The sequence below is a fragment of the Sebastes fasciatus genome, chromosome 22 (assembly GCF_043250625.1).
Source record: "Sebastes fasciatus isolate fSebFas1 chromosome 22, fSebFas1.pri, whole genome shotgun sequence".
NCBI lineage: Eukaryota > Metazoa > Chordata > Actinopteri > Perciformes > Sebastidae > Sebastes > Sebastes fasciatus.
Genome location: NC_133816.1, coordinates 2,032,982 through 2,059,646, shown reverse-complemented (window position 1 = coordinate 2,059,646; position 26,665 = coordinate 2,032,982). Strand labels below are relative to the sequence as shown.

General features: G+C 40.6%; 1 protein-coding gene across 4 annotated transcripts in view; it reads right to left on the bottom strand.

Moving 5' to 3' along the window:
* Positions 1–26,665, bottom strand: part of nhsl2 (NHS-like 2) — a 244,198-nt gene that overhangs the window by 62,529 nt on the left and 155,004 nt on the right. For all 4 annotated transcript variants that reach the window (XM_074623120.1, XM_074623121.1, XM_074623122.1 and 1 more), the window contains exon 2: positions 19,799–20,038. In XM_074623120.1, the coding sequence (XP_074479221.1) occupies positions 19,799–20,038 (240 nt within the window). The remainder of the gene's footprint in view (positions 1–19,798; positions 20,039–26,665) is intronic.

Below are 26,665 nucleotides of genomic sequence, written 5' to 3'. Positions count from 1 at the left end.
CAGAAAGATCAATGCGTTTATACTTTAAAGAAATTAGTGGCGTTAAAGGAATATGCGTTAACACATTATCATGTTAACTGTGACATACTGTATATGAACTAAATTCTGCCTGTGAGGTTATAAAATGGAAACGACACTGTTTCTCCTGAATCAGCACTGTCCACTTGATCAATGCTGTACCTGTTCTGTAATGTATATTGACCACAGCAAACCCTTATTAGCCTGTGTAGATAACGGCTAGCATTGACTCAGACCTCCTCTGACACAATTAAGGGGCCGCTGTGACATTTTAGAGTCGAGTTAGTGCAGACAGGGAAAGTTTATCGGACTGTTTGCATCGCAGCCGGCATTGACTCAGACCCTCCTCTGACACGATTAAAGGGGTTCCTGTGACATTTTAAAGTTTAAAGGTTGGTTATATCACCTCGCATTGTCCACCGTGAGGAAAGGTTGCAGCATTGGCACTTTAAATATTGAGGAGAGTGCTGCCGCAGAAGATAAGATATGGTGAGATGAAATTAAGCTTACTGATCTGCGGAAGGAGAAAAAAAGTAATAAAGGGTGCAAATAAAATTACAAAGTGAATGGTAAAAGACTATTTATGGTGCTGCTGCTGCTAATGCATGATGCAGTCTAATCCTGGCCTTGAGTTTTAAATAAAATGAGAGCAGACAGCTAACTCTTATCTAGCTCTAAGCACTAATGATACCATTTACCTCCACTGGAAAAATATATACCAGCCTGAAGTGTGACACAACTTTGTTAGAAGTGTGTGTTAAAGCCAGTATCACAGTACGTACTGTCATAAAGACTCTACTCTTTTCTGGTTTGGTTTTGCTGTCACAACACCGCATATACTACATTCAGCATTACAAACACCACTGACTTACAGACTACAGATTCATGTTTTTGTCTTAGTTGTGGGAATGCTGATTCAGCAACTTCAACTTGTTTCAACTATTTATACTTTTTAAAATATTAAGCTTTTTCCACATTTTTTTTATAATGCAACTCAATGGAGAAAATCTTCAAATCCTCTTAAACCTACTCCACTTTGAAATGCTACTGCTTCCGCATACTTTCAGCTACAGACTTCATTTAAACTTTAAACGGGTTACAAGTCTTTGAACTAATAAGCTATGTTTGAGCTTTTTGATAACTTTTACAGTTTTTCATTTCTCGCAGTTTACGTTTTATGAAATTTTCAGACCATTTCAGATTTTATAATGGGTGTGTATTGCGTTGGTCGTTAATGGCTAGAGTGTATGACATCATCGTTAGAGTGCGGGAAAGCTTTGAAATCTTTTGAAAATTTTCCGAACAAATTGCTCCGTAGCCCACAATTTTCACTCTTAATAGATCATTTTTTCATCAAATTGTAGGACATTTTGTGCTGGTTGCAGTCATGTAGCTATGGAATCAGTCGGACTTAAATATTTGTCTCTACGGTCCCAAAAGTGAGAGTAAGTCCAACAAGCCGCTCCATAGAGAGCAATGTTAAATCAGACGGGAAATGTCTGACAGAAAGTTGACAATGGCACTTTTCTAACCTGCTCCCATGATCCCATTTTTGACTCCACACACAAAAAAAACGACATCAATGCGTTCGTCAGAGACGCTTCTCTCTGATGATGACATTATTTTGCTGATTGGACTCACGTTTTTTGTCTGAGAGACACTTTTATGACATGTATGTCTCTGGTTAACTCCTATTATAAACTGTCTCACTGAGGGTGCTTAGCAGTGGCCATCACCGCGGCCACGTTTGATTGCTACTAGACAGACAGCTGATTCACATTAGCCAATCAGAGCAGGCTGACTAACACACACACACACACACGCACACACACACACACACACACAGAAGGTAACTGTATCTTAACAGGGAACTCAGGACAAGTTTTTTTCCCCAAAATAAAATCTCTAGAGTAACTCTATCTACTATATTTTGTCTAACGACTTACAGTTTTAAAAGTTCTAGCTGCTACTACTACTACAAGTATTACTAATACTACTACTGTTGCTGCTGCTGCTGCTAGTACTACTGCTACTACTACTGCTTATGTTCCTACTGATTCTACTACTACTACTACAGCTGCTGCTCCTTCTGCTACTAATACTAGTACTACTACAGCTGCTGCTCCTTCTGCTACTACTACTATTACTGCTTCTGTTCCTACTGATTCTACTACTACTACTACAGCTGCTGCTCCTTCTGCTACTACTACTATTACTGCTTCTGTTCCTACTGATTCTACTACTACTATTACAGCTGCTGCTCCTCCTGTTACTAATACTAGTACTACTACAGCTGCTGCTCCTTCTACTACTAATACTAGTACTACTACAGCTGCTGCTACTTCTGCTACTACTACTGCTCCTTCTGTTACTACTACTACTACTACTACTACTCCTTCTGCTACTACTACTACTACTAAATACTACTACTATTACTACAACTCCTACTGCTACTTTCCACCCAAATACCACTTTCTGTGTAACAACTTATAGATTTTAAAGGTTCATTCAGTGAAAATACTATTTCTGTCCAAGCACTTTATAGTTTTAAAGGTTTATTTCACCCAAATACTACTCTCTCTCTCTCTGTCTCTGTTTGTGTTTAGCAATGCAGTTCATCTGTCTGATATACATACAAAGCATTTCTTCTTTCCGCCTATTCAGGAAAATTCAAATTTACCACTTTTGACGGATTACAGTTTAGCTTCCAGCTTTTCTAGCAATGTATTTCAGCTCTTAGCTTCTTTAGCTAATGAAGTTCAGCTTCCAACTCCGCAAGTTGTACATTTCATCTTCTAGAGTTTTCAGCAGTGCAGTGCAATGCATTTGAGCTTTAACATTTTTAGGCAAGTCATTTCACATTTCTGCATTTTCAGCAATGCTTTGCAATACATTTCAGCTGTCAGCATTCCCACACATTTTCAGCAGGAAATGCATTTTCTAGTTTCAAATAAAATATTGTTTGAATTACTTTAAATCTTGTGTGGTGCACTGTTCTCAACCTAATCTGTATGACCCAAAGTATGTGGACACCATAAACCTTTGTGTTCTTTTGGTCTGGGTCACTTTTACATGGTTTTCACCCCTTAATGAAACAGCATATGATTATATAAATCCTCCAAATTATTAGAGCAGTCCTCGACCTAAGAAATTCTAAGTTGAGTAACACTATCGCCCAACATCAGTGTTGGATCTCACTAATGCTCTTGTGGCTTAATGGGAGCAAATTCCCTACAGAGAAGGGTGGAGGTTGTTATAGAGGCAGATGGTTCTGAAATGAGATGTTCAACTATCCCATACCACATTTAGGCCATGTACTGTGTCCAAAAATCACACTGCATCAAGCTTTCAAACATGGCCTTTCTGTAATGGATGGCACACATTCTCATCGCAGGCCCTTTGGCTACTGTGTGACCAGCAGCAGATGACAGTTTAGATGACAGTTAAGAGCTGTCGGCCAACACTGAGAGTGTCGATGTGTGTGCACATCTCCAATCAAATGTTCTGAAAGCTCTCGTGCTCATTTATTCAACGGCTAGAAACCTGATTGGACAGATTAGGATATTCCTATATACAGCAGCGCTCTTGGCCAAATTATATCAAGAAACCTGCTAATTCATTAGAATAAGGGGCTGTCCTCGACCAAAGAAATTTGACTAACACGATTTCGTCGACTAATCGATTAGATGATTTAACCGACAGATCTGTCAAACCGAGTTTCTCCACAAAGAATCACACAAAAGCATCGCTTTAAATCTGGTGTTTACCAGACATGTGCTCAGAAGTTTCTTGGAAATAAGTCATTCAGCATGAAAAAAACATAAAAAACTTCTAATCGACTAAAGAAATCCTAGTCGACTAAGACCAAAACGACAGATTAGGCAGTCCTACAATTTACACAACAAATTCCATCATTTGTAACTACCCTTGAAAACGACACAGAAGTGTTTTCTAATCTGACACCCCTATCTCCAAGACGACATCGGTTGTCAGTGCTTTCACTGTAAAAAGATATTGTATGATGTGACAACTCTGTGGTTGAATTTTGGTTAGGTTTAGGCACAAACACCATTTTGTTAGGTTTGGTTAAGCCCAATGGCGTCACGTGACGGACACGGAAGTTCTAATTCCACCGCTTTGGCCTTATTCAGCTGGTTTGGGTGGAGCTGAGCGATGTGAATAAATGTTAATAATATAAAATATGAGTAGCTCTCAGCCACTTTCATTTTGTCACAGTAGCTCTCAGAGGAAAAAAGGTTGGAGACCCCTGTGCTAGACTTTCTGTCGGACGCGCCATCGGTTGTAGTGTACTATGACACACTACACGGTCGTGTGTCGCACACGACACTCATTTATCGTTCCCGATCCGAGTCGACACCCTACGACGGCTGTGTCGGGCTATCATTGGGCTGATATCGTGTAGTCTGAACCGCACATAAGAGGGGGCAGGCCTAGATAGAATCATGAAGTTTCTTACCCAAATATGATTAAAACCATTTTAAGTCTCAAATCTAGGATGTGCATGCAAACAATGCCTTCATCACTGTCTGCAATTTACTAATAGTTTAGATTTCTGGATATTGAAGCTCAAATTTACTAGACAGGTTCAAAGTCTCCTTTGAATTAGTGGTTGTCTCTTTATACGTGACACTTCAGAGGAAGAACTACAGCAGTAGTGATCAAAACACCCTCCCACCTTTCATCTTCCCACAAACTCTCCTCTAATCTTACAAACTACAGCGTGCACAACTATTCTATCCACCTTCTGATCAGCCAACGGGGAACAAAATCAAATTCAACTGCTCCAACGTTAACTCTCCGACCCGCAGGAAGCAGGAAGTATTGTACTAACTACTACATGACACTCCATTTGTCTCCATTTGTTAGGACCATAGCCTTGTCAATGAGGTCATTCACTCGTCATTAGTGGAAATCAGGTGCTACCACGGCACGATTGGGTCCTCTGTCTGGTTGTGTACACCAGTGTTTCCCAAACTTTTTTTCTGGGGACCCACTTATTAAAACTGACAAACCTTCGCAACCCAATTCACGACAGGCCTTATCTATAAATCATGAGAAGAGCAAATTTGTAACACGCTGACCATTTTTGGTGCCATTTCTGCATCACCTCATATTCTCTCGAATAGTTGAACGAGCCATTTCAAAGAGATATATGTTACGTACTAGATTCAATGTTATAAGTAGGCTACAATTATCAGAACAATACGAACATTCAGGCTCCCTCATGTGGCTCAAAGGTGTACTGCAGATATAAATGTTAAGAGACTATGGAAGGCGACCCTAATAAAATCTCCTGGGACCCGCCCGTGGGTTCAGACCCAATCTTTGGGAATGATCATAACACAAAACTAATAATTTATAGTAATGATGAGTAGTATCGACCTAGTTGTGTCTTCTTAGTGACAGAATAAGAAACCAACAAGATAATAAGATAGATTTGTGGTCTTTTTATTTACTTATAATACAGTAACATCGGACGCTCCCTGAATCCGTTAAATAGGCACTTTCTGTTATGTCATGTAAACAAACTAGGGATGCACCGATACCACTTTTTCAGACCGAGTACAAGTACTTACATTTGGGTACTCGCCGATACCGAGTACCGATACGAGTACTTCTCTGTGCCAAAAGACCCTCGTTAACAGCCAGCTGGAGGGTGTGAGCGACACACGACAGGCTGGGGAGTCCCGCATACGAGGCGGTGCGTCGCCACCGGCTCTAGGTTGGCTTGGAAAAGCTCGGGGCGAAGGTGGCTCGCGGGGCCGTGGCCAAAGTGTCAACGAGGCGGACTGGTTTAGTGCGACCCGAACACGTCGTGCCGCCAGGGGGGGACATTTTCATTTTTTTTTATCATTGTTGTAGGTCTATGGTACGACGGAGTATAAAGGCCACATTGAGGAAAATAAAAGAAATCTGAGATTTCAAGAATAAAGTCATATTATTATGAGAAAAAAATCGTAGGTTTACGAGAAAAAAAGTCGTAGTATGAGAATAAAGTCATATTATTATAAAGTAGTAATTTTACGTGTTATTTTCTTTTTTTCTCGTAAAGTTATGACTTTATTCTCGTTACATTACGACTTTTTTTCTCGTAAAGTTATGACTTTAGTCTTGTAATGTTACGACTTTTTTCTCGTACACTTTTGACTTTATTTTCGTAATATTACGACTTTTTTTCTCGTAAAGTTATGACTTTATCTCGTAATCTCAGATGTTTTTTCCCTCAGTGTGGACCTAATACTCGGTAGTACACTCTCTCTTTGGCCCTCACTGCATTAGACTTATGTATCAATGTATCAAATGTTTTGTTTTGTTTTTTTTGCCTAAAATGTCTCTTTTGATAGTGAAGGTTGCTGACCCCTGGACTAGACCTCACCGTGTTGTACACATTACATTTCCTCTAGATTTCTTTTGGTGAACCCCGACCTTAAAGTTCAAACTGCGCCTATACCCTCGGAGTACTAGTACCTCCATCTGGGAAACAGTGCTGTAAAGCAATCACACAGTTTTCCCTCCAAATGTAAGAATTTTGCTAAAGACATTAAGGTCTGAAGTTATATGACTTGAAATTCATGCAATGCATTCTGTTTTATGGTTTGTATTAATCTGTCATGTTCTGCAAGGCCTTGCCAGCAGGGCATATTATTATATGCATGATACTATAATAAAAACTTCATTATGATCGTGATCATCTGTCCTGGTAACTCAGAATGTAAAATGTAGAGTAGGAATGTGTTGACTGCATCCAAATGAATGATTTGTTCATGTTAAAATGCTAACACCTGTGACCTGCCATGACTCAAAAACAGCTCTTTTGAAATAACTAAATGTAAACATTATCCGGTCACACTTTTTATGTCTATAATGCATTTTAAACATACTCATAATGCGTTATAATCTGTTTATAGCACTGTATAATCATAGTTATAAGCACTCATAAACATTTATAATGCTTTACAACATTATTTAGCGACAATCACAAGACATTTTAAAGCATTTTATAACGACTTATAAGGTCAAGTATCATAATACTTAACAATTGTCGCTCTCTATAATTCATTATAATCACTGGTATAATGCATATTAATGAGATTATAAATTACTCTAAATTGTCATTGTTTGCTAGAAGTAAAGTAAAAATGTATTTTACAACATGTTTACACTTTATAGCAAAGAATGACCACTTACAGTAACTTATAATCACAATATAATGCATTATGACAGTGATTATAATGCATTATAAAAAAAGATTACAAAGTATTTTAACTATGGGAATTATAATACATTATGTTCCTTCCAAACAAATGTCAGCAATTATGAGGTATGATGACCTTATAAGTCATCATAAAATGCTTTATAATGTGTTATAATTACTGTTATAAAGCATTATGATTATTTATGAATGCTTATAACTATAATTATACAGTGCTATAAGCAGATTATAACACATTATGAGTATGTTTATGATGCATTATAGACATGGGTGTCATAGAACGGGCAACCCATTTTCACGTCCAACATTACTTCTAAGTTATTGTTAGATATGTCAAATACTAATTCACATATCAGAACAAAATATCATGAAAACATGAAAATACAACAGCTTTACAGATTGGCTCTTAAGATGCTTAATCAAACTAAAATAAAAGTGTCTTAATGTGGAAACAGGCCAACACAAGTTGCCAGGAGAGCTTCACATTCACCCTGGCACAGATCGTCTACAATTCCAAAGAGGTTCACAAAAAGGCCCAATTTAATGTGAAATGTCATCAGTTTAATGTTAATAGAAGAGTAACACACTCAAGATTACCAGACAAACAGCAGGATTATAAATGCTGCATCAAGTTAAAGTTCCCATATTGTAAAAAGTGAGATTTTCCTGTCTTTTGTATTATAAAGCAGATTTAAGTGCTTTATAAATACTGTTAAACTATCAAAACGCTCAATATACGGAGAAACACACGTATTCAGAAATTGTCATTTGAAACAAGCCGTTAGGATTTCTGTCCATTTGTGATGTCAAAAATCTACAATATTTAGACCATTACACGGTTTTAAAAGTAAACATTCTAAATGTGTCCCAGTTTATTTCCTGTTGCAGTGTATGTAAATAACATCAGCTGACAGGAAGTAAACATGGACCCCAGCTGTTGCCTAGCAACGCAATTTCGTTGCAATTCTGTTGAAATGCACTAAAACGGAGCGTTTCAGACAGAGGGTGAATACAGGTATATTCAGGCAGAAAGTACGAGTAAAATAAAGTTTTTTTTAACATTACAGTATGTAAACATGTTCTAGTAGAAAGTAGAAGAAGTAGAAGTATGAACCTGAAAATGAGCACGATATGGGACCTTTAAACTCGTCATACACGCCCTGCAAATATGTGAATTTGTACATCACCGTTACCTCCACTAGAGAGAGTGTCCGTGAAATATGTCGACTGTTCAGGAGGTGGTAAAGTATAAATATTTGAACGTTGCTTAATGGATTGTCATACAATTACAGAGCAAGTACGTGCAAATAGCCAGTCGGGCTGTAATGGATGACACTAGCTAAACTTCAAATACAAAGTTCACTGAAAGAATAATGTGAATATTTTGCTATTGATTAATGGAGTGCAGAAAAACATACACAATGCAAAATCTGTCTGCTGTAAATCTGTCTGCAGAGGAGGGAGAACCTTTCATAAATACGCAGGGCCGGGTGCAGAGTGAGGAGGGGAAAAAGTGACGTGCAAATCGTCCTATTATCAACCTGTTTTGAATACAATATGTGTGCCGTCCGTGGAGTGCAATGCTGAGCTTTAAATATATAATATATTACTACAAAAGGAGTAGCATATGAATATTTTAGCATGGCAACCAAAAAACTTTGATCCCAAAATGAGCAGATTTCATTGTGGTAAATCTTAATGGAAATACTGAGAATCAGTTGTGCTGCAGACTGTTAATGGGGGCAGATAACATGAACATTTTGCTGTTATTCACAAGTAAAAATGTGCAGATGCTTACCATGTAATTAAATATTTTAATCGATTGACAGCCCTCGTCATACCATGACGAGGTCTGTCAATCGATTAAAATATTTAATCAGGATTAATCACACATTTTTTATCTGTTCAAAATGTACCTTTAAAAGGAGATTTGTCAAGTATTTAATCCTCTTATCAACATGGGAGTGGACAAATATGTTGCTTTATGCAAATGTATGTATATATTTATTATTGTAAATAATTTAACAATTCAAAACAATGACAACTATTGTCCAGAAACCCTCACAGGTTTAATTTAGCATAAAACAATATGCTCCAATCATAACATGGTAAACTCAACAGCCGTCAGTGTGTCAGTGTGCTGACTTGACTATGACTTGCCCCAAACTGCATGTGATTATCATAAAGTGGGCATGTCTGTAAAGGGTAGACTCGTGGGTACCCATAGAACCCATTTACATTCACATATCTGGAGGTCAGAGGTCAAGGGACCCCTTTGAAAATGGACATGACTGCTTTTGCATTGGTTCGGAGCATTATTTAGCCTCCTTCACGATACACTAGTATGACATGGTTGGTACCGATGGATTCATTAGGGTTTTTAGTCTCGGTTAATTAAAAATAGCAAATTGCGTTAATGCCTTAAGGCAATTAGTGGCGTTAAAATGATTTTGCGTTTACGTGTTATTACCGCGTTAACTTTTACAGCCCTAATTGGGACAAAACTCGGGACAACACTAAGCTTGGTATATCTAAAATATTTAAGTGAATTGCTATAAATTTGTCTGGCAAAATTAAAGGTCCCATATCATGCTCATTTTCAGGTTCATACTTATATTTTGTGTTTCTACTAGAACATGTTTACATGCTGTTCAAAAAAGACATTATTTTCCTCATACTGTCTGCCTGAATATACCTGTATTCACCCTCTGTCAAAAATGCTCCGTTTTAGTGCATTTCAACAGAATTGCAACGGAATTGCGTTGCTAGGCAACAGTTTGGGTCCATTTTTACTTCCTGTCAGCTGATGTTATTCACATACACTGTAACAGGAAATAAACTGGGACACATTTAGAATGTTTATGTTTAAAACCATGTAATGATCTATATAATTGTATATTTGTGACATCACAAAAGGACAGAAATCCTAACGGCTTGTTTCAAACGCACAATTTCTGAATACGGGCTATGTGTATTTCTCTGTATATTGAGCGTTTTGATAGTTTACCAGTATTTATATAGCACTTAAACCTGCTCTATAATATAAAAGACATGAAAATCTCACTTTTTACAATATGGGACCTTTAAACAGTCAACCGTCACTTGATAAAATAACATTAACTGATGAAAAAAGGTTACATCCATACTTTACTGTAACCTCCTTTGCAACAATTTCATAGACATTTGGGGTATAATTGGGCTTTAGATTACGTTTAAACAGTTGGTACTGGCTAACCAAGCTGTCTCCTGACCCTGGGATTATAGTAATGCTGGGGTGTCCAACAACAGAAATATAACAACGTGTCTGTGACAGTACCTTTTTAGCACATATGGCGATAGAAGCTGCAGAAAAGCTGATCTCTTCACAGAGCCGAATGATGGAAACGAATCTTTATTCTGCTAAGAGGAGGCCGTGTAAAAAATCCTGTACAAGAGTTTGTGTCCAGGAGCTCTATAGAATACTGCATAGCACTGCAGAAAACGTGATTAAAAAAAATATATTTTTGGGGGAGTCCTCTCTTCCCACCAGTTTCCAAATCAAACTGTGAGTCTTGAGCAGAGCATGGGCCCTTTCACCAAATCTGCAACATGAGGTCATTTCCCTCTGATTCATTTTGACTTGTTTCACTAGTCAAACCAAACACCATACTAATGACCCATGAGGGACAATTATTTGTGAAACATGAGGCTGCCACCAGTTTTGTAATCTGTTTTTGAGCACTGCTCACAGTTCATAAAGCAGACAACCACCAATTCAGAATGTCTAGTATTCATAAGAAACTGAAACAAAATCACGACTATTTGTCTGAAGTCAAGGGCAAAACCCACAGTACGGTCTTCTCAAGAAAACCGACAGCATCAGTCTTTTGTTCAAATGCCTACCTACGACATATGTTTGAGTTAAGGGGAGACACTGCAGGTGAATAGGGTAAACATTTGACCTAATAGATATTACCCTGAAACGTCTCCAGTTGATTACTGACATTAAGATAATTATTTTTTGCATTACAAGTTTTCTGAAATTTCATGTTAGAATATGCAAATTAGTCATTATATTATTAAATATGTGCTAATTTACATACATTTCCAGAACAGAAATGTGAACATTGGATAAAGCCAGGTTGTTTCGTTTTGTTGACATATTAGAATTTTACAGAGGGAATTTTGGATATCTCTTTGTATCACTCCATAAATCAGAAAAGACGGTCAACAGCCATAACAAAATCTATTTTCGCCTTGTTTTTAAGAATATAATGTTGTATAAATCAGGCTATGAATGATGTCCGAACAAACCCCTCTGTAAAAACCTTCAGAATATAGATAGTAATGAAAGTGGAAAGCTTGGTGGATGTAAGTGCTACTAAAGTGGAGATTTCTGGCTTAGAGTGAGAAAAAAAATCATTTTTGACAAAACGGCCTTTAAAGATATGGATTGTTAAATTTCATACATTTTCTAGACACTTCAGGTGAATTGATGAAAACATGTAACTAATAGATATCACCATGACATTTTACCATTTTATTACTTACATTAAGACAATTATTTTTTGTATTACTAGTTTTCTGAAATGTTATGTTTAAATATGCAAATGAGGCATTATCTTATTAAATATGTGCAAATTTTCAGACATTTCCAGAACAGAAATGTGAACATTGGATAAAGCCAGGTTCAAAATTCTCGTTTCATTTTGTTGACATATTAGAGTCATGGCTTTTTACGAAAGGAATTTTGGATATCTCTTTTTATCGCTCCATAAATCAGAAAATACTGTCAACAGCCATAAAAAAAAAAAAGATTTCGCCATGTTTTTAGAAATAAAATGTTTAGGCTATGAATGATATATGAACAACCCCCTCTGTAAAAACCTTCAGAATATACGTAGATAGGAGTGAAACTGGAAAGTTTGGTGGATGTAAGTGCTACTAAAGTGGAGATTTCTGGCTCAGAGTAAAAAAGCCTTTTGAGAAAACGTCCTTTAAAGAGTAAAATTTCATACATTTTGAAGACTCTACAGGTGAAAAGATGAAAACATGTAACTAATAGATATCACCATGAAACTTCCCCAGTTGATTAGTTATATTAAGACAATTATTTTTTGTATTATTAGTTTTCTGAAATGTATGTTTAAATATGTTAATGAGATAGAATCTTATTAAAATGTGCTAATTTTCATACATTTACAGAACAGAAATGTGAACATTGGATAAAGCCAGGTTCAAAATTTTTGTTTAATTTTTTTTTACATATTAGAATCAAGGGTTTCTACAAAGGAGATTTTTGATATCTCTTTTTATCAATCCATAAATCAGAAAATACTGTCAACAGCCATAAAACACAGTATAAGTAAGCACAGTATTTTCGCCTTGTTTTTAGAAATAAAATGTTGTATAAATCAGGCTATAAATGATATATGAACAGACCCCTTTGTGAAACCCTTCAGAATATAGATAGGAGGGAAACTGGAAGGTTTGGTGGATGTAAGTGCTACTGAAGTGGAGATTTCTGGATCGGAGTCTGAGAAAAAACTAATTTTGAGAAAACGTCCTTTTAAGAGTAAAATTTCATACATTTTGAAGACTCTGACCAGGGTAAAAATGTAACTAGTAGACATCACCATGAAACTTCTCCAGTTGATCACTTACATTAAGACAATTATTTTTTGTATTACAAGTTTTCTGAAAATGATTGTTTAAATATGCAAATGAGGCATTATCATGAAATTTTTTTGACTGAACTTGTATTAGTTGTGGCCAGGTTACAGCGCCGGTGTGCAGTGTTCGCCTCCTTCATACTGATGTGACTCACTAAGTTACTTGCAGGTACCGCTGGCAGAGGGGCTGGTTTGTCTCAGCCAAGTTTACAAGATTTTTCCAAATTTACGTGGCAAACTAAGCTAAATAGTTACACTAACGTTACACACAGACAGCTTTTGTTTAGCTTGTTTGGCTATTAGCTGAGCCAGGCCGCTGTGCTTTTGCACTTAATGTTACAGTAACAAACGTAGTTGGAAGTCGAGGAGTTCAGCCCCGACACATGAGAGCGGAGGAGATTCTGCAGCGTGATAATAAATTAAACTAAAACATTCAAAAGTACCAAGAAATAAGTGCACATTCAATTAAATTGCTATACCTTCGATTGTTTTGGAGAAAATAGACGTATAAGTCATTGCATATAAAGGAACATAGCAGGAACAAGCTTTGACGGGTGTCTCTTTCTCATCATCGTTTAACAATCGTAAAAAGCAGAAGCGATGGCAGAGTCAACTGAAACTGACCAGTCGCAAGCCGTGAAGCAACACACATAATGGCGACCTCCATGACGATCTAATTCTTTGCTTAATTTTATTTTTTTTGTATAATTTTAAGCAAATAGTACACGTAAAATATTTTTTTGCATTAACAGTAAAAGATGAAAATCTGTCTCTAGTCTGTAGAGCTCCATCCAGGAATTATCTAATGCTACCTTTTGGTGAATTTAAGAGAAATCTACAGATACGAATAGACAAAGTAGTAAAATAAACACCTAAATGTGTATTTTGGATGTTTTCTTTTCTCTAGTCTTAAAGAAAACATGTTATAGAAGCAAAATAGCCAAAAATCTCAAAATTGATCAGTGCATGAAAAAACGATGTTCTTAGGATCTCGTGGCTAAAATAGCGCGCCGTTGGTTTAGAGCCAGATGACCCCGTAGGGAGGAGTTATAAACCCAAACCATAATTTTTCCCTAACCTTAACCAAGTAGTTATTTTTTTGGCCATGATGATAAAGGTTTCCTAACCTTAAAGGTCCCATATCGTGCTCAATTTCAGGTTCATACTTGTATTTTGAGTTTCTACTAGAACATGTTTACATGCTGTAATGTTCAAAAAACAATTTATTTTCCTCATACTGTCAGTCTGAATATGCCTGTATTTACCCTCTGTCTGAAACACTCTGTATTAGCGCATTTCAACAGAATTGCAACGGAATTGCATTGCTATGCAGCAGTTTGGGTCCATGGTTACTTCCTGTCAGCTGATGTTATTCACATACACTGCAACAGGAAATAAACTGGGACACATTTAGAATATTTACGTTTAAAACCGTGTAATGGTCTAAATATTGTATATTTGTGACATCACAAATGGACAGAAATCCTGACGGCTTGTTTAAAACAAACAATTTCTGAATACGGGCTGTGTGTGTTTCTCCATATATTGAGCGTTTTGATAGTTTAACAGTATTTATATATCACTTAAACCTGCTTTATAATATAAAAGATATGAAAATCTCCCTTTTTACGATATGGGACCTTTAAAGGGCGGGTCCATTATTAAATTTTTTTATATCATACTGTAGTTCTACATTTTGGTCACATTTTAGCATCAAAATGCTGTTTTCCCTTCAAGCCCTTCAAAAACGTTCCCACGTGACCTGACGTAGGTTTCTGCATGATGACGCTGCTACATGTACAGTATATATACATCCTTATTGTCAGTGTATCAATGTTACATACAGTAACTTAGATGGCGGTCCGCACGCTCCCAGTTTGGAGAAGCAGACGGGAGTACCGGCAGTGTACTGCTGTGGACGCCACGTTAGTTCACATCCGAAAGTCTCACAAAAAATAAACAAACTAACCGATCGAGGCAGCGGCAGACCAGCAACTCCTGTGTTCCTCCAGTTCAAATTACTGTTTCTGTGAATGGAGTCAAGTCTAGTCTTGAAGACCGAAATAATGGCTTCAGTCTCCCGTTGGAAAGGGTTGTCTGATGGCGAGGTAAAGCGGTGAAAATATTCCAAATATAGCTAACACTTAAAATGATATTGATTTCTTTAGGCAGAGTGGGCGTTTCATTTGAACAAAACAGATCAGAACACAGATAGACCCTCCCTTTAATAAAGTAGTTGTTTTAACCCCAATTGTGAAATTGTGAATCATTTTTGTAACAGGGTTTTTGAGGGTTTTCAAAGGCAATGCAAAACAACATATTCTGTCATTTAGTTTGGAGGACTTGTTGAATGTAAGTGGTCAAAATCAGGACGAGACTGATTATAATTGAAGACTTGCGTGTTGAATTAAATTTGCTCATTAAAGTAAATTTGCACACGCGAATCCCAAACAGTCCCTCATGTGAAAACCCTGCATGCTAATCGCTCTACGGTGGCGTATACTGGCCGGATCTCACTGTTGCCCACTTAGCAGCAACAGTGAAATAAATCTCACACAAATCTCGCTGGTGGAGGGGGTGGGGGGTGCTGAATCTCGGCAGAAAACGCAGCAGATCCGTCTAACACCGGAGGACGACAGCCAGCTTCATAAATATGGAGGGCAGAGTGTTGAGGAGCAGGAAGGAGTATGAATATTTTACCGAGCCGAGGCCACTGGGAGACTGATGGTGAGGATGGCCAGAGAGAGAGGAGAGAGTGCAGCTGGTTGCTTCAGTGTTATATAACACACACCCGAGCAGATGGACACACACAACACAAATGGACACTGGTGTACAAACTGAAAACATACACAGGGACACACATAAGGGACATGCTGTTCATGACTGTGGGAAGCACAACAACAAAGACACAGGCAGCACATGAAGACCGAAAATGAACAGAAAGATGAATGACCACACATATTCTGTTACTCACACACACTCTCGTTGCTGTTGTCCACCCACGACTGCATTCATCCATCTTATTTTCATCATACACAAGATGCCAGCCCGTCTGAGACAATAACTGGCTTAATACACACACAAACACACATGCCTTATAAAGACGTGGCAGTGGAGAAAAAGAGACAGATAGAGATGTAGGAGACGACATACTGTACTGTATGAGCTAAACACTAAATAAACAGAGAGGGAGAGGAAGTGGAGGAAGAAAAACTCAATCAATAAAAATATAACGCCTCTCCAAAACCAATAAACACATAAACAGTAGCTTCCACAGAGTGGTCGCTTGTCCTCCCTGAGTCCACTCCAAAGAAATGACAATAAAAACAAACAACAATTTAAAATTGTGCCGAATCAATAAAACAAGAAAAGGCAAAACAGGCCAAACATAAAGATCAGAAAATAAGTGACCCTACGTATGAAAAGACGAACTAGTAGTACATATTAGTAGCTTCCAGTCAACTAATAACCAACTTTGAACATGATTGGCCACCATATGCTAGGGATGCACCGATACCAGGCCGAGTACAAGTACTTACATTTGAGTACTCTCCGATACCGAGTACCGATACGAGTACTTCTCTGTGCCAAAAGACCCTCGTTAACAGCCAGCTGGAGGGTGTGAGCGACACACGGCAGGCTGGGAAGTCCCGCATACGAGGCGGTGCGCCGCAACCGGCTCTAGGTCGGCTTGGAAAGGCTAGGGGCGAAAGGTGGCTCGCGGCTTTACGGCGCCCCCCGCCCGGACCTCGCCCCCTGCTCCCGGTGCCGCAGCCCACGTAAAAGGCGCCAAGGGTCTGCGGCGATGTCGGCAACACACCCGACCCGTCTTGAAACACGGACCAAGGAGTCTAACGCACGCGTGAGTCAGAGGGTGCAAGCAAAACCCCGTGGCGCAATGAAAGTGAGTGCCAGCTGAGGTGGGATCCCGGCATCGCAGGGTCGGGCACACCACCAGCCCGTCTCGCCCGCACCGACGGGGAGGTGGAGCGTGAGGACCCGAAAGATGGTGAGAAGAGGTTAACATCGCGCTGCTATAAAGTGGCATCGGTGCCGTTGTATCGGAGCCGTTTTGCGAGTACGAGTACATGAGTACGAGTACGAGTACATGAGTACGAGTACGAGTACATGAGCACAGTATCGGACCCGATACCCGATACTGGTATCGGTATCGATGCATCCCTAGTATATGCCATGTATATTTTCAAAATACGAGTTATTACAAAGAGTTGTTAAGTAGATTAGTGGTTCCCAACCTGGGGTCCGGGCCCCCTTTAGGGAGGCGTCAAAGATCACAGGGGGTGCGTCAGGATTTGTCTACTCTGACGTTGTCAAAATTTGATTTGCACATGTATAACTAAAATCATAATAACACACTAATAGGATGATTTACACAAAAGTCTGGATATAAAACTACTCAAAAAGATATATTCTTTTGCTACTTAGTAGGCCACATTCTGTTTAAACCCGGTATTTGTGCACAGTTGCAGATAAAGATCAGGCTACACTTATATTATTAGTATTATATTATTTGTGGAGAGTCCAGTGGCGGCTGCGTAGGCTTGTTTCTGACTTCCGGACCCAAACTTTTCCAATAACTCTAGAGTTGTAAAGTCCAAAAGTCAAAATGTATTGGAAAAAAAAGATAGATGCAATAATTACCAAAATTCAGAACATGTTTTTATCTAACGAAATATTCTGATTCAATCCGTATTTGATGGCTTCTGGGGGAGCACTATGTTTTGGTGCAGGGAGGATACTGTACACAGTACTGTACTGTACTGCATTATGTTATTGTCATCTATAGTGGTTATTTGCATAAAAACACACAATTAAAATGATTATGATTATTTAAATATTTGCTTTGATTAAAAAAATCTTTGCAAGCTGCTTAGAGCTAGTGTTAGGAAGTTAAACAGGTCATAATTCTCTCTCTAATATCTATTTAATATTGATGTGAAAACATCTTCAAACAACTGGATTTATTCAGGTTTGTCGCCAAAACTACATTTTACAAGATTGAATTTGAACACATCATGATAACGTTGTAATTAACCTTCGCCCAATAGTCATTTTTCCTGAGCAGACTTTGAACGCATTATAATAATAACTTGATGGTACCTCCGTTAACGTTAGTAGCTCCACTATTTAACCAAGCAGGACTGTGCTGCTAACGGCTGCCAACAGCTAACTCTCCTCCTGCTGATTTAAACACAGTTTTGTTGTTCACAGTGTAGAATTATCAGGGTAAAATAGGGTGCGTCCCCTCAGGTTTAATAGCGTCACGTTGTTGAGCACTTTTTTTTCCTCTCCGCCGTGTCTCTGGTCCCAAACAAACTGAAACATGATACAGCGTGCTTACGCGTCATTGTGCATGAGTAACTGTTGGATAGTCACGGAGGCATGAGTCGATAGTCACGGAGGCATGAGATGCCAAGAAAGCGGACAACTAGGAACCGGTTCTCTGGTCTCATCTCTAGCGTTTTCCCTACCCGCCACTGCCAACAATTTACCCGAATTTGGCGTATGCGGCAGACCCGTATATAGTAGATAAACATAGAATAGAATTGAGTAGATCGGCCCCATTGTCACCGATACCTGATCCAGCTATTTGAGTCAGTATCGACCCGACTTCCGATACGGTATCGGTGCATCCCTAGGAAGCTGTGAATCGTGTGAATACCTTTGACTTTTGACCACCAAAATCTATCATCCTTAAGTCCAAGTGGACGTTTGTGCCAAAGTTGAAGAGATTCCCTCCAGGCGTTCCTGAGTTATCACGAGAATGGGATGGATGGACAAGCTGAAAACACTGAAGCATAAAAATGACGCCAGCCTTTAACTCTGAAGAAATATCAAATATCTCCGAAATCAATAGAATGGAAACACATGAACCGTGAAATGTAAATGTGTTAAGACGTTCATTTGTTCATTCATTCCCTCAGGTGTTTGTTCAAAGTTGCCATTCAGCCCCCCCCCCTGTTCATTCAGCTAAAAACCCACAGCGATCGTTTTAATGGAAGAGCCGGGCAAAGGGCGAGACAGCATGAGTCACACAGAGAGAGAGAGAGAGAGAGAGAGAGAGAGAGAAAGAGAGAGAGGCAACTAGCAGAGAAACAGTATTACCTGAGAACAAATGGAAACCCTAGTTCCCTTGAGTGCTAATTTGCACACACACACACACACACACACACACACACACGCACACACCCGGAGAGAGAGGTTGAACACCCGAATGACAGCGTTCCACCTTCAAAAACAAAAACAAAAGGCAGAGTTACGACCTCTGACGACTAACTACAATGTAAACAGACGTCTTTGAACGCCTCTTTACACACACACACACACACACACACACACACACACACATCAACAGTGTTCATCCTATCCAACACACATGCACAAAGTACTACCTTAAATAACAACGCTGCAAGGTGAATCCAACACACACCATCACCATCAGCGTCCCTACGAGCTAACACGCACGCACACGCACACACACACACACACACACACTTCAGTAGAATATAAACACCAGATAGCGAGGGAAAACACACACACGCCCTCTCAAACGTATCCATGCTAAAACACACACACACACACACAGACACACACACACACACACACACGCACACACACACCTTTAAGGCGAGCGAGACACACACCCATATCAGCGCAGTCCAACGCCACACACGCATGTAAACACTCCCACCCGCCTCCGCTTCTGCCTCCACGCCTTTCCCACCCACTCAGCACACACACTCTCGCCCCCCCCCCCCTACACACACACACACACACACACTCTCTCTCTCACACACACACACACACGCACGCACGCACGCCTTCAATCCATCCGTCCAATCCCTCCGTCTTTTCCCTCTCCATCCACCCTTACCTTGCAGCAGGCTCTGGAGGTTGAGCTGCGCCTGCTGGTGCAGCTCCTCGACACACTCCGGCCTGCTCCACGAGCCGAACACGTTCACGCTCTGTTGCCATGGAGACCTGAAGTGGGCCGCGCCGCCGCTGCTGCTGCTGCCTCCTCCTCCGCCGCCGCCGCCGCTGCTGCTGCTGTGGTTGCCGTCGCCGTGGCTGCTGCCGCCGCGCCTGCCGCTCTCCGCCTCTAGACCGCTGGTGGCTGGAGGAAAGAGAGGGAGGAGGGAAAAAAAAACGTTGAGAGGAAGTGATGGATGGAGGGAGGAGAAGTGAAATAAGGACGGGAAATAGGATTATTGAGGAAGGGAAAGGAGGAGAGAAAGGGAAGAAGAAGGACAAGAGAGGGATGAAATAAGGGGTGACAGGGATGATAGAGATGAAGGTGGATGGAGAGGAAGGGGAGATGAAAGATGAAGGCGGGAAAGGAGGGAAAGAGGAGGAGAGAGAGGGGGACAAAAGAGAGGAATGATGAAGATGAGGCAGAAAGAGAAAGAAAATATAGAGGAGAAAAGAAGGGATGGAGAGAGAGACGTAAATAAAAACGTATGAATTTGCATAACTAATACCCAGAGACGCAGATTACATAACGCAGTGTGTTGTCAGGGAGAACAAGGACCGAGGAAGAAAGGAAGGAGGGAGGGATAAAAAAGAAACAGGGATTAGGGAGAGAGGGATGGACGGGAAGAACAGATTTGGAGGGGTGAGAGGGAGCGCTTAATTAGGAGGGAAAAAGGAGTGGGAGGAAGAGGGGAGGAGATAGAGAGGGAGGTAGGGAGAAGGAGGGATTAGGGCAGGGAGGTATGAGAGGGAAAAAAGACAAATTGTGATTGTGGCATTAGGGAGAGAAAGAAGAACAAGAGTGGGAGGAGGTGGAGACATTTAAAGGGAGGAGAACAGAGGGATGAGGGCAGAAAGGAGGGAGGCTAAAAGACGTCGGCCCGTCACTATCAAACCTCAAACGCAAACAGACAATCAAAACAAATCAGTCGGAGCGATCGCAAATGGCCATTCAGCGTCAACATGAATGAGGCGCTGCTTTGAATCAGCGCTGATGAAACCGTTTGACACATCCAGCAGCTGATAGAACATGACGAACAAACGCAGGCAATCCCCACATGCGAGAGCAGTCGCATGGTGTCCGACGGAGCTGTTGAGGCTTTTAAAAGAAACTTTCTGTCACTGAAATTCATTATTAGTAGTAGTTCTGATGGTCACATGGTTAATCAAGGTCAAGTGAGAGGTCGTAGAGTAAGACACAGAAGATAAACAGCATTACTGCAAAAGTGAGATGAGAATTCGTCCACTTCCTAGTGAGAATTAGTCAACCTACTCGCTATTAACAAGTCTGCAGAATCACTAATATCGTCTTGCAAAAAAAAAACATAAATGGGACTAGGGATGCACCGATACCGATACTCGTACTCACAAAACGACTCTGATACAACGGCACCGATACCACTGACGCTGACCTCTCTCATCATCTTTCGGGTCATATCGCACGCGCCCACGCTCCACCTCCCTGACGGTGCGGGCAAACGGGCCGGTGGTGTGCCCGACCCCGCGGGGCCAGGATCCCACCTCAAGCGGCACGGCCCTCACTTTCATTGCGCCACAGGGTTTTGCTTGCACCCTCTGACTCACGTGTGCGTTAGAATCCTTGGTCCGTGTTTCAAGACGGGTCGGGTGGGTTGCAGACATCACCGCAGACCCCTGACGCCCCTGGCCCTTTTCATGTGGGCCTAATCCCCGCCCTGGGGGCACGACGACGCGGTTGGGGCACACTAAGGAAAGTCTTTGTACACGGCCCCAGGAAGCACCTTTGCCCCGAGCTTTTCCAGGCCGACCTAGAGCCGGTCGTGGCGCACCGCCTCGTATGCGGGACTCCCCAGCCTGCCGTGTGTCGCTCACGCCCTCCAGCTGGCTGTTAACGAGTGTCTTTTGGCGCAGAGAAGTACTCGTATCGGTACTCGGTACCAGAGAGTACTCAAATGTAAGTACTTGTACTCGGTCTGAAAAAAGTGGTATCGGTGCTTCCCTAGATGGGACACATTAGCTTCTTTTTAGGTGAAACCTGTTGGTCTGAAAAGTGAAGCCAATGCTGAAGAGCATTAAACCTGCACCAGCAGGGGGCGACTCCTCTGGTTGCTAAAAGAAGTCTGGTTGTATAGAAGTCTATGAGAAAATGAGCCTACTTCCAGCTCCGCCTCTCCAGCAGTGCCCGACAGCAAGCCTGTGCATAACGCAGCCTCCGGATGCTTCCTCTCAGCCCTTTCAGACAGAGCAGATCGGATCTCAATGTGGACACAGGAGACACATATTGATACCAGGTGTAAACGCAATTCGGTTAAATCATATCTAGATTAGGGCTGTCAATCGATTCAAATATTTAATTATGCGCATGATTGTCCATAGTTAATCGCCATTAATCGTAGGGAGATTTGTCAAGTATTTAATCCTCTTATCAACATGGGAGTGGGCAAATATGCTGCTTTATGCAAATGTCTGTATACATTTATTATTGAAAATCAATGAACACAAAACAATGACAATATGCTCCAATCATAACATGGCAAACTGCATCCCAACATGGGTACCCATAGAACCCGTTTTCATTCACATATGTGGAGGTCAGAGGTCAAGGGACCCCTTTGAAAATGGACATGACAGTTTTTCCTCGCCAAAATTTAGCGCAAGTTTGGAGCGTTATTTAACCTCCTTCTCACCAAGCTAGTATGACATGGTTGGTACCGATGGATTCACTAGGTTTTTTATTTCATATGAAACCAGTATCTTCACTAGATAGCTTTAAAAGTGAGCCTGCTACAACCTAAAAATCACAAGTTGTGTACATGCATCAAAGAAATTAGTGGCGTTAAAAGACATTTGCGTTAACGCATTATTATCGTTTTAACTTTGACAGCCTTAATCTAGATACGATCTGGAAATGAGACACAATTTAATGCCAGGTGTAAAGGGGGTCAATGGGTTCCACTTAAATGTCATGTCTCAAATAAGAGGACAGGATACTAATGTGCATGTACCTTCTGTTTTGTACAGTATAAATAAAATGGCTCTAAAAATAAACCTGAATAAGTTATTTAGGTACATCCAGGCCTCAATTTATTTTAACATTATATAATCTTCTACAGCACTTTTGGTAGCAAAATAAAGGCAGGGTGATCTCTCCTTTACCCTGAGATAGATTTTCCTGTAACAGAAATGTAAATTTATCCATGTCAGTGTGTTCCTGAGCAAGACACTGACGCACCAACTACCACTCAGTAACCTGATTTGGTTGAGCTCCTCAGCTAAACGCCATAACTCTGAGGGGGGGGGATGCGGAGAAAGTTCTTGATTTGAAGTTGAAAAAAAAAAAAGAGGTTAAAATTTTAAAGAACACTCCCGGCAGACAGACAGACGGTTATTCTGCTGTGAATCCAACCGGCACTATCGCGTCTTGTTTGCTCTGAAGCAGCCGTCTCCTCCTCACAAAAACCCGCCGTACGGTGTGGAATCACAATTTCACCCTCCCAGCTACCGGCTTCATCTTCCTAAGCTGCTTTCACACAATCGTCTCCCACCAGAGAGAGTGCTACTGTTTATGATACAGACTTGCACGTCAGTTAGCATCAGCCGCAAGAGAAGAGAACAAAGGCAGTCATGCATGATTTATAACGTAACTGTAGCATAGACATATGTTCCCACCATGGAGCCTATGCTACTTCATTTGGAACCTTAAACACATTTATTTGGACTAAGTCTGCTGCACTTTCTTTCCCATTGTTTCTTTCTGAAGCTAATCTGTGTTTATGGGATGTATGTATTGTGTTGTGAGCCTCGCTGCAAGCTAAATATCCCATTAGGGAACTTGAGTTTGAAGCCGAGGCTCACCCAGCAGATTATACTTTTTTTTCAGTCTGCAGTATTTTAAGCAGGGAAACAAACTTTTGCACCTACTTTACTGTATTTTTTTAGGACTATTTATTTTTGCCTGTATGCAAAATAACTTCCAACATACGTTCAAACATTAAGTTGAGCTGTTGTTGGCACTTTGAGAAATACAGGAAATTCCACTTTATCATTTAAAACAGGATCTGTGTATTTGAAATAGCATATTTAATGATAAACTTTAGGTGAATGAATTGTTCCTGCACAGATAGTAGTCTCAGCGACTCACATGACTCACAGGACTGACGACACTAACGACTCACTTGACTAGCGACTCACGTACCTCATGGCACTGATGACACTAACGACTAACTTGACTAGTGACTCACATGACTCACTGCACGGACGACACAAACGACTCAATTGACTAGCGACTCACGTAACTCACGACATTGATGACACTAACGACTCACTTCACTAGCAACTCACATGACTCACTGCACTGACGACACTAACGATTCAATTGACTAGCGACTCACGGCACTGATGACACTAACGACTCACTTGACTAGCGACTCACATGACTCACTGCACTGACGACACTAACGACTCAATTGACTAGCGACTCACGGGACTGACGACACTAACGACTCACTTGACTAGCGACTCACATGACTCAGGGAACTGAGGACACTAACGACTCACTTGACTAGCGACTCACGTGACTCACGGGACTGACGACACTAACGACTCACTTGACTAGCAACTCACGCTACTCACGGCAGTGATGACACTAACGACTCACTTGACTAGCGACTCACATGACTCACGGAACTGATGACACTAACGACTCACTTGACTAGCGACTCATATGACTCACGGGACTGGCGACACTAACGACTCACTTGACTAGCGATTCACGGACTGACAACACTAACGACTCACATGACTCACAGGACTGATGACACTAATGACTCACTTGACTAGTGACTCTCATGACTCACGGGATTGATGACACTAACGACTCACTTGACTAGCAACTCACGGGACTGGCGATACCGACGAGTCAACATGACTAACAACTCACAGGACTCACAGGACTCACAGGACTCACAGGACTGATGATACCGAAGACTCACGTGACAAAATAAGTCAACGTTACTTTTAGTTTCACACTGGACATGAACACCGATCTCCTGGTTGAAAGTCTTGTGTTAGTTTGACCCATCTACTCCCGCCCTGTGTGTCTCCTTTGCTCTTTACAATACGTCACTTGCTCCGACCATTGAATGAAGCCGTGGGTGGGCTTAAATTGGAGTTAGCTGAAAGCCTGGTTTGTCACATACTGTAGCTAAAGGGTGGGGCGCTGCCAAATCGGCGGTATTTCATGAGTTGGGAGTGAGTTCGGGTTGGTAACATAAGTAACGCAACGTACATAATGTAACGTACATAATGTAACATACATAACGTAACTCAACTTAACATAGGTAACGTAAATAACGTCGAAATTAACAAATAAACCTATTTTAAGGTTAACACGTGTTTAAAACTAAGACTGTTTCACTTTCACTTTTACAATGTGTGGTTAGGTGCAGTTTGCCCCATCTAAAGCATTAGAATGGCCGTGATAACACCTCATAACAGCCATTTAAATGGGCTGATAACATTCAAAATGGGTGCATCAGAAGGTTGCAGCGTCAGTTATTTATTGGGAATTTGGTCCTTTGATATCTTAAGCATACACAACAGACCTTCTGTCAGATGCTGGCTCACGCTTGAGCACTTTAAGTAACACTATATGTGATTGTGTAATAAAATAAGTATCATGCAGAGGTTAGATTCGGCACAATTCCTTACACTGTGTTCGGAGACAAATGGGTCACACAACCAAAAGGTCAGCGTAGTCTCAAGTTTTTCAAAGGTTACGCCCCGATTGTGGCTACTGGAGTACATGTTTCCTAACCTTTGCGACCTCCAGTAGATGGGGAAAATGAAAAATACTCCAACCACTGAGAGATAGTTTGTCCCTAAGAGATGTGATGTGGGGTTGAGTGCTCGTTGGGAACATCTTTTCAAACCACTGGCTTCCTTTTCTCATTGTTTACAATAAAAAAAGGATGCACTCTTCAGATCGCTTCAGGGAACTGAAGAAATAAAATGTCCCAGCCTTAGTAAAAGCAAAGCACTTCAGGTTTTCTACAGCTACATAAAAATGGTGGAAGCAGATGATGTGTTCAAGTCTACAGTAAAGTTTAATACGGGCAAAATGTCAAGACAAATTGTACATTTTTGAGATGGACTAAATTCTTTTTGCAACCTTTTGTGGTGCTTGTTTGTTTTTAGATGGATATTTAGAACAAATTAATATCAGAGTCATTTGTAACAAACGCCTGAAGGTGCTCTTTAATGTGATTTTGGATATGATGATGACACAAAAGGTCAAAGGTTCTAAAAGTGTGTGATCAGTGGCACTAAACTTCCCAGAGTGACAGTTGAAAGCATCTTGAAAACACATGTAGGCAAACTAAAATGGTTTCTTTAAAGTAATAGTTAAAGATACAGCTTAAATGTCAGCCGTGTGCCCTACCACAGATTGGAGGACACATATAGCTACTCTAGCTTCACAGTTGCTCAATCAATTATGGAGCTTTTGAAGATGTGGGACTTTAAAAAAGTTAAATATATGATCTTGTGTGGGTGAGAGTGTGCATCTGTGTTTTAGTGATTGTTAAGTAATATGTGTTTAAGTCACGCAAGCCTCAGGAGGTTCTGAAAATGTGGCACAAATGACTGTAAATACACGATAAAGAGAGAGAGATGGAGGGAGCGTTAACTACATTAGTTACTGTCATACCTTTGAGACATCACTGTTTCTGTGACTGAGTGCTAAGAATTTCTCACTGTTTCTCACTGCACATCAACACAGCAAGGAGTCGTCGTC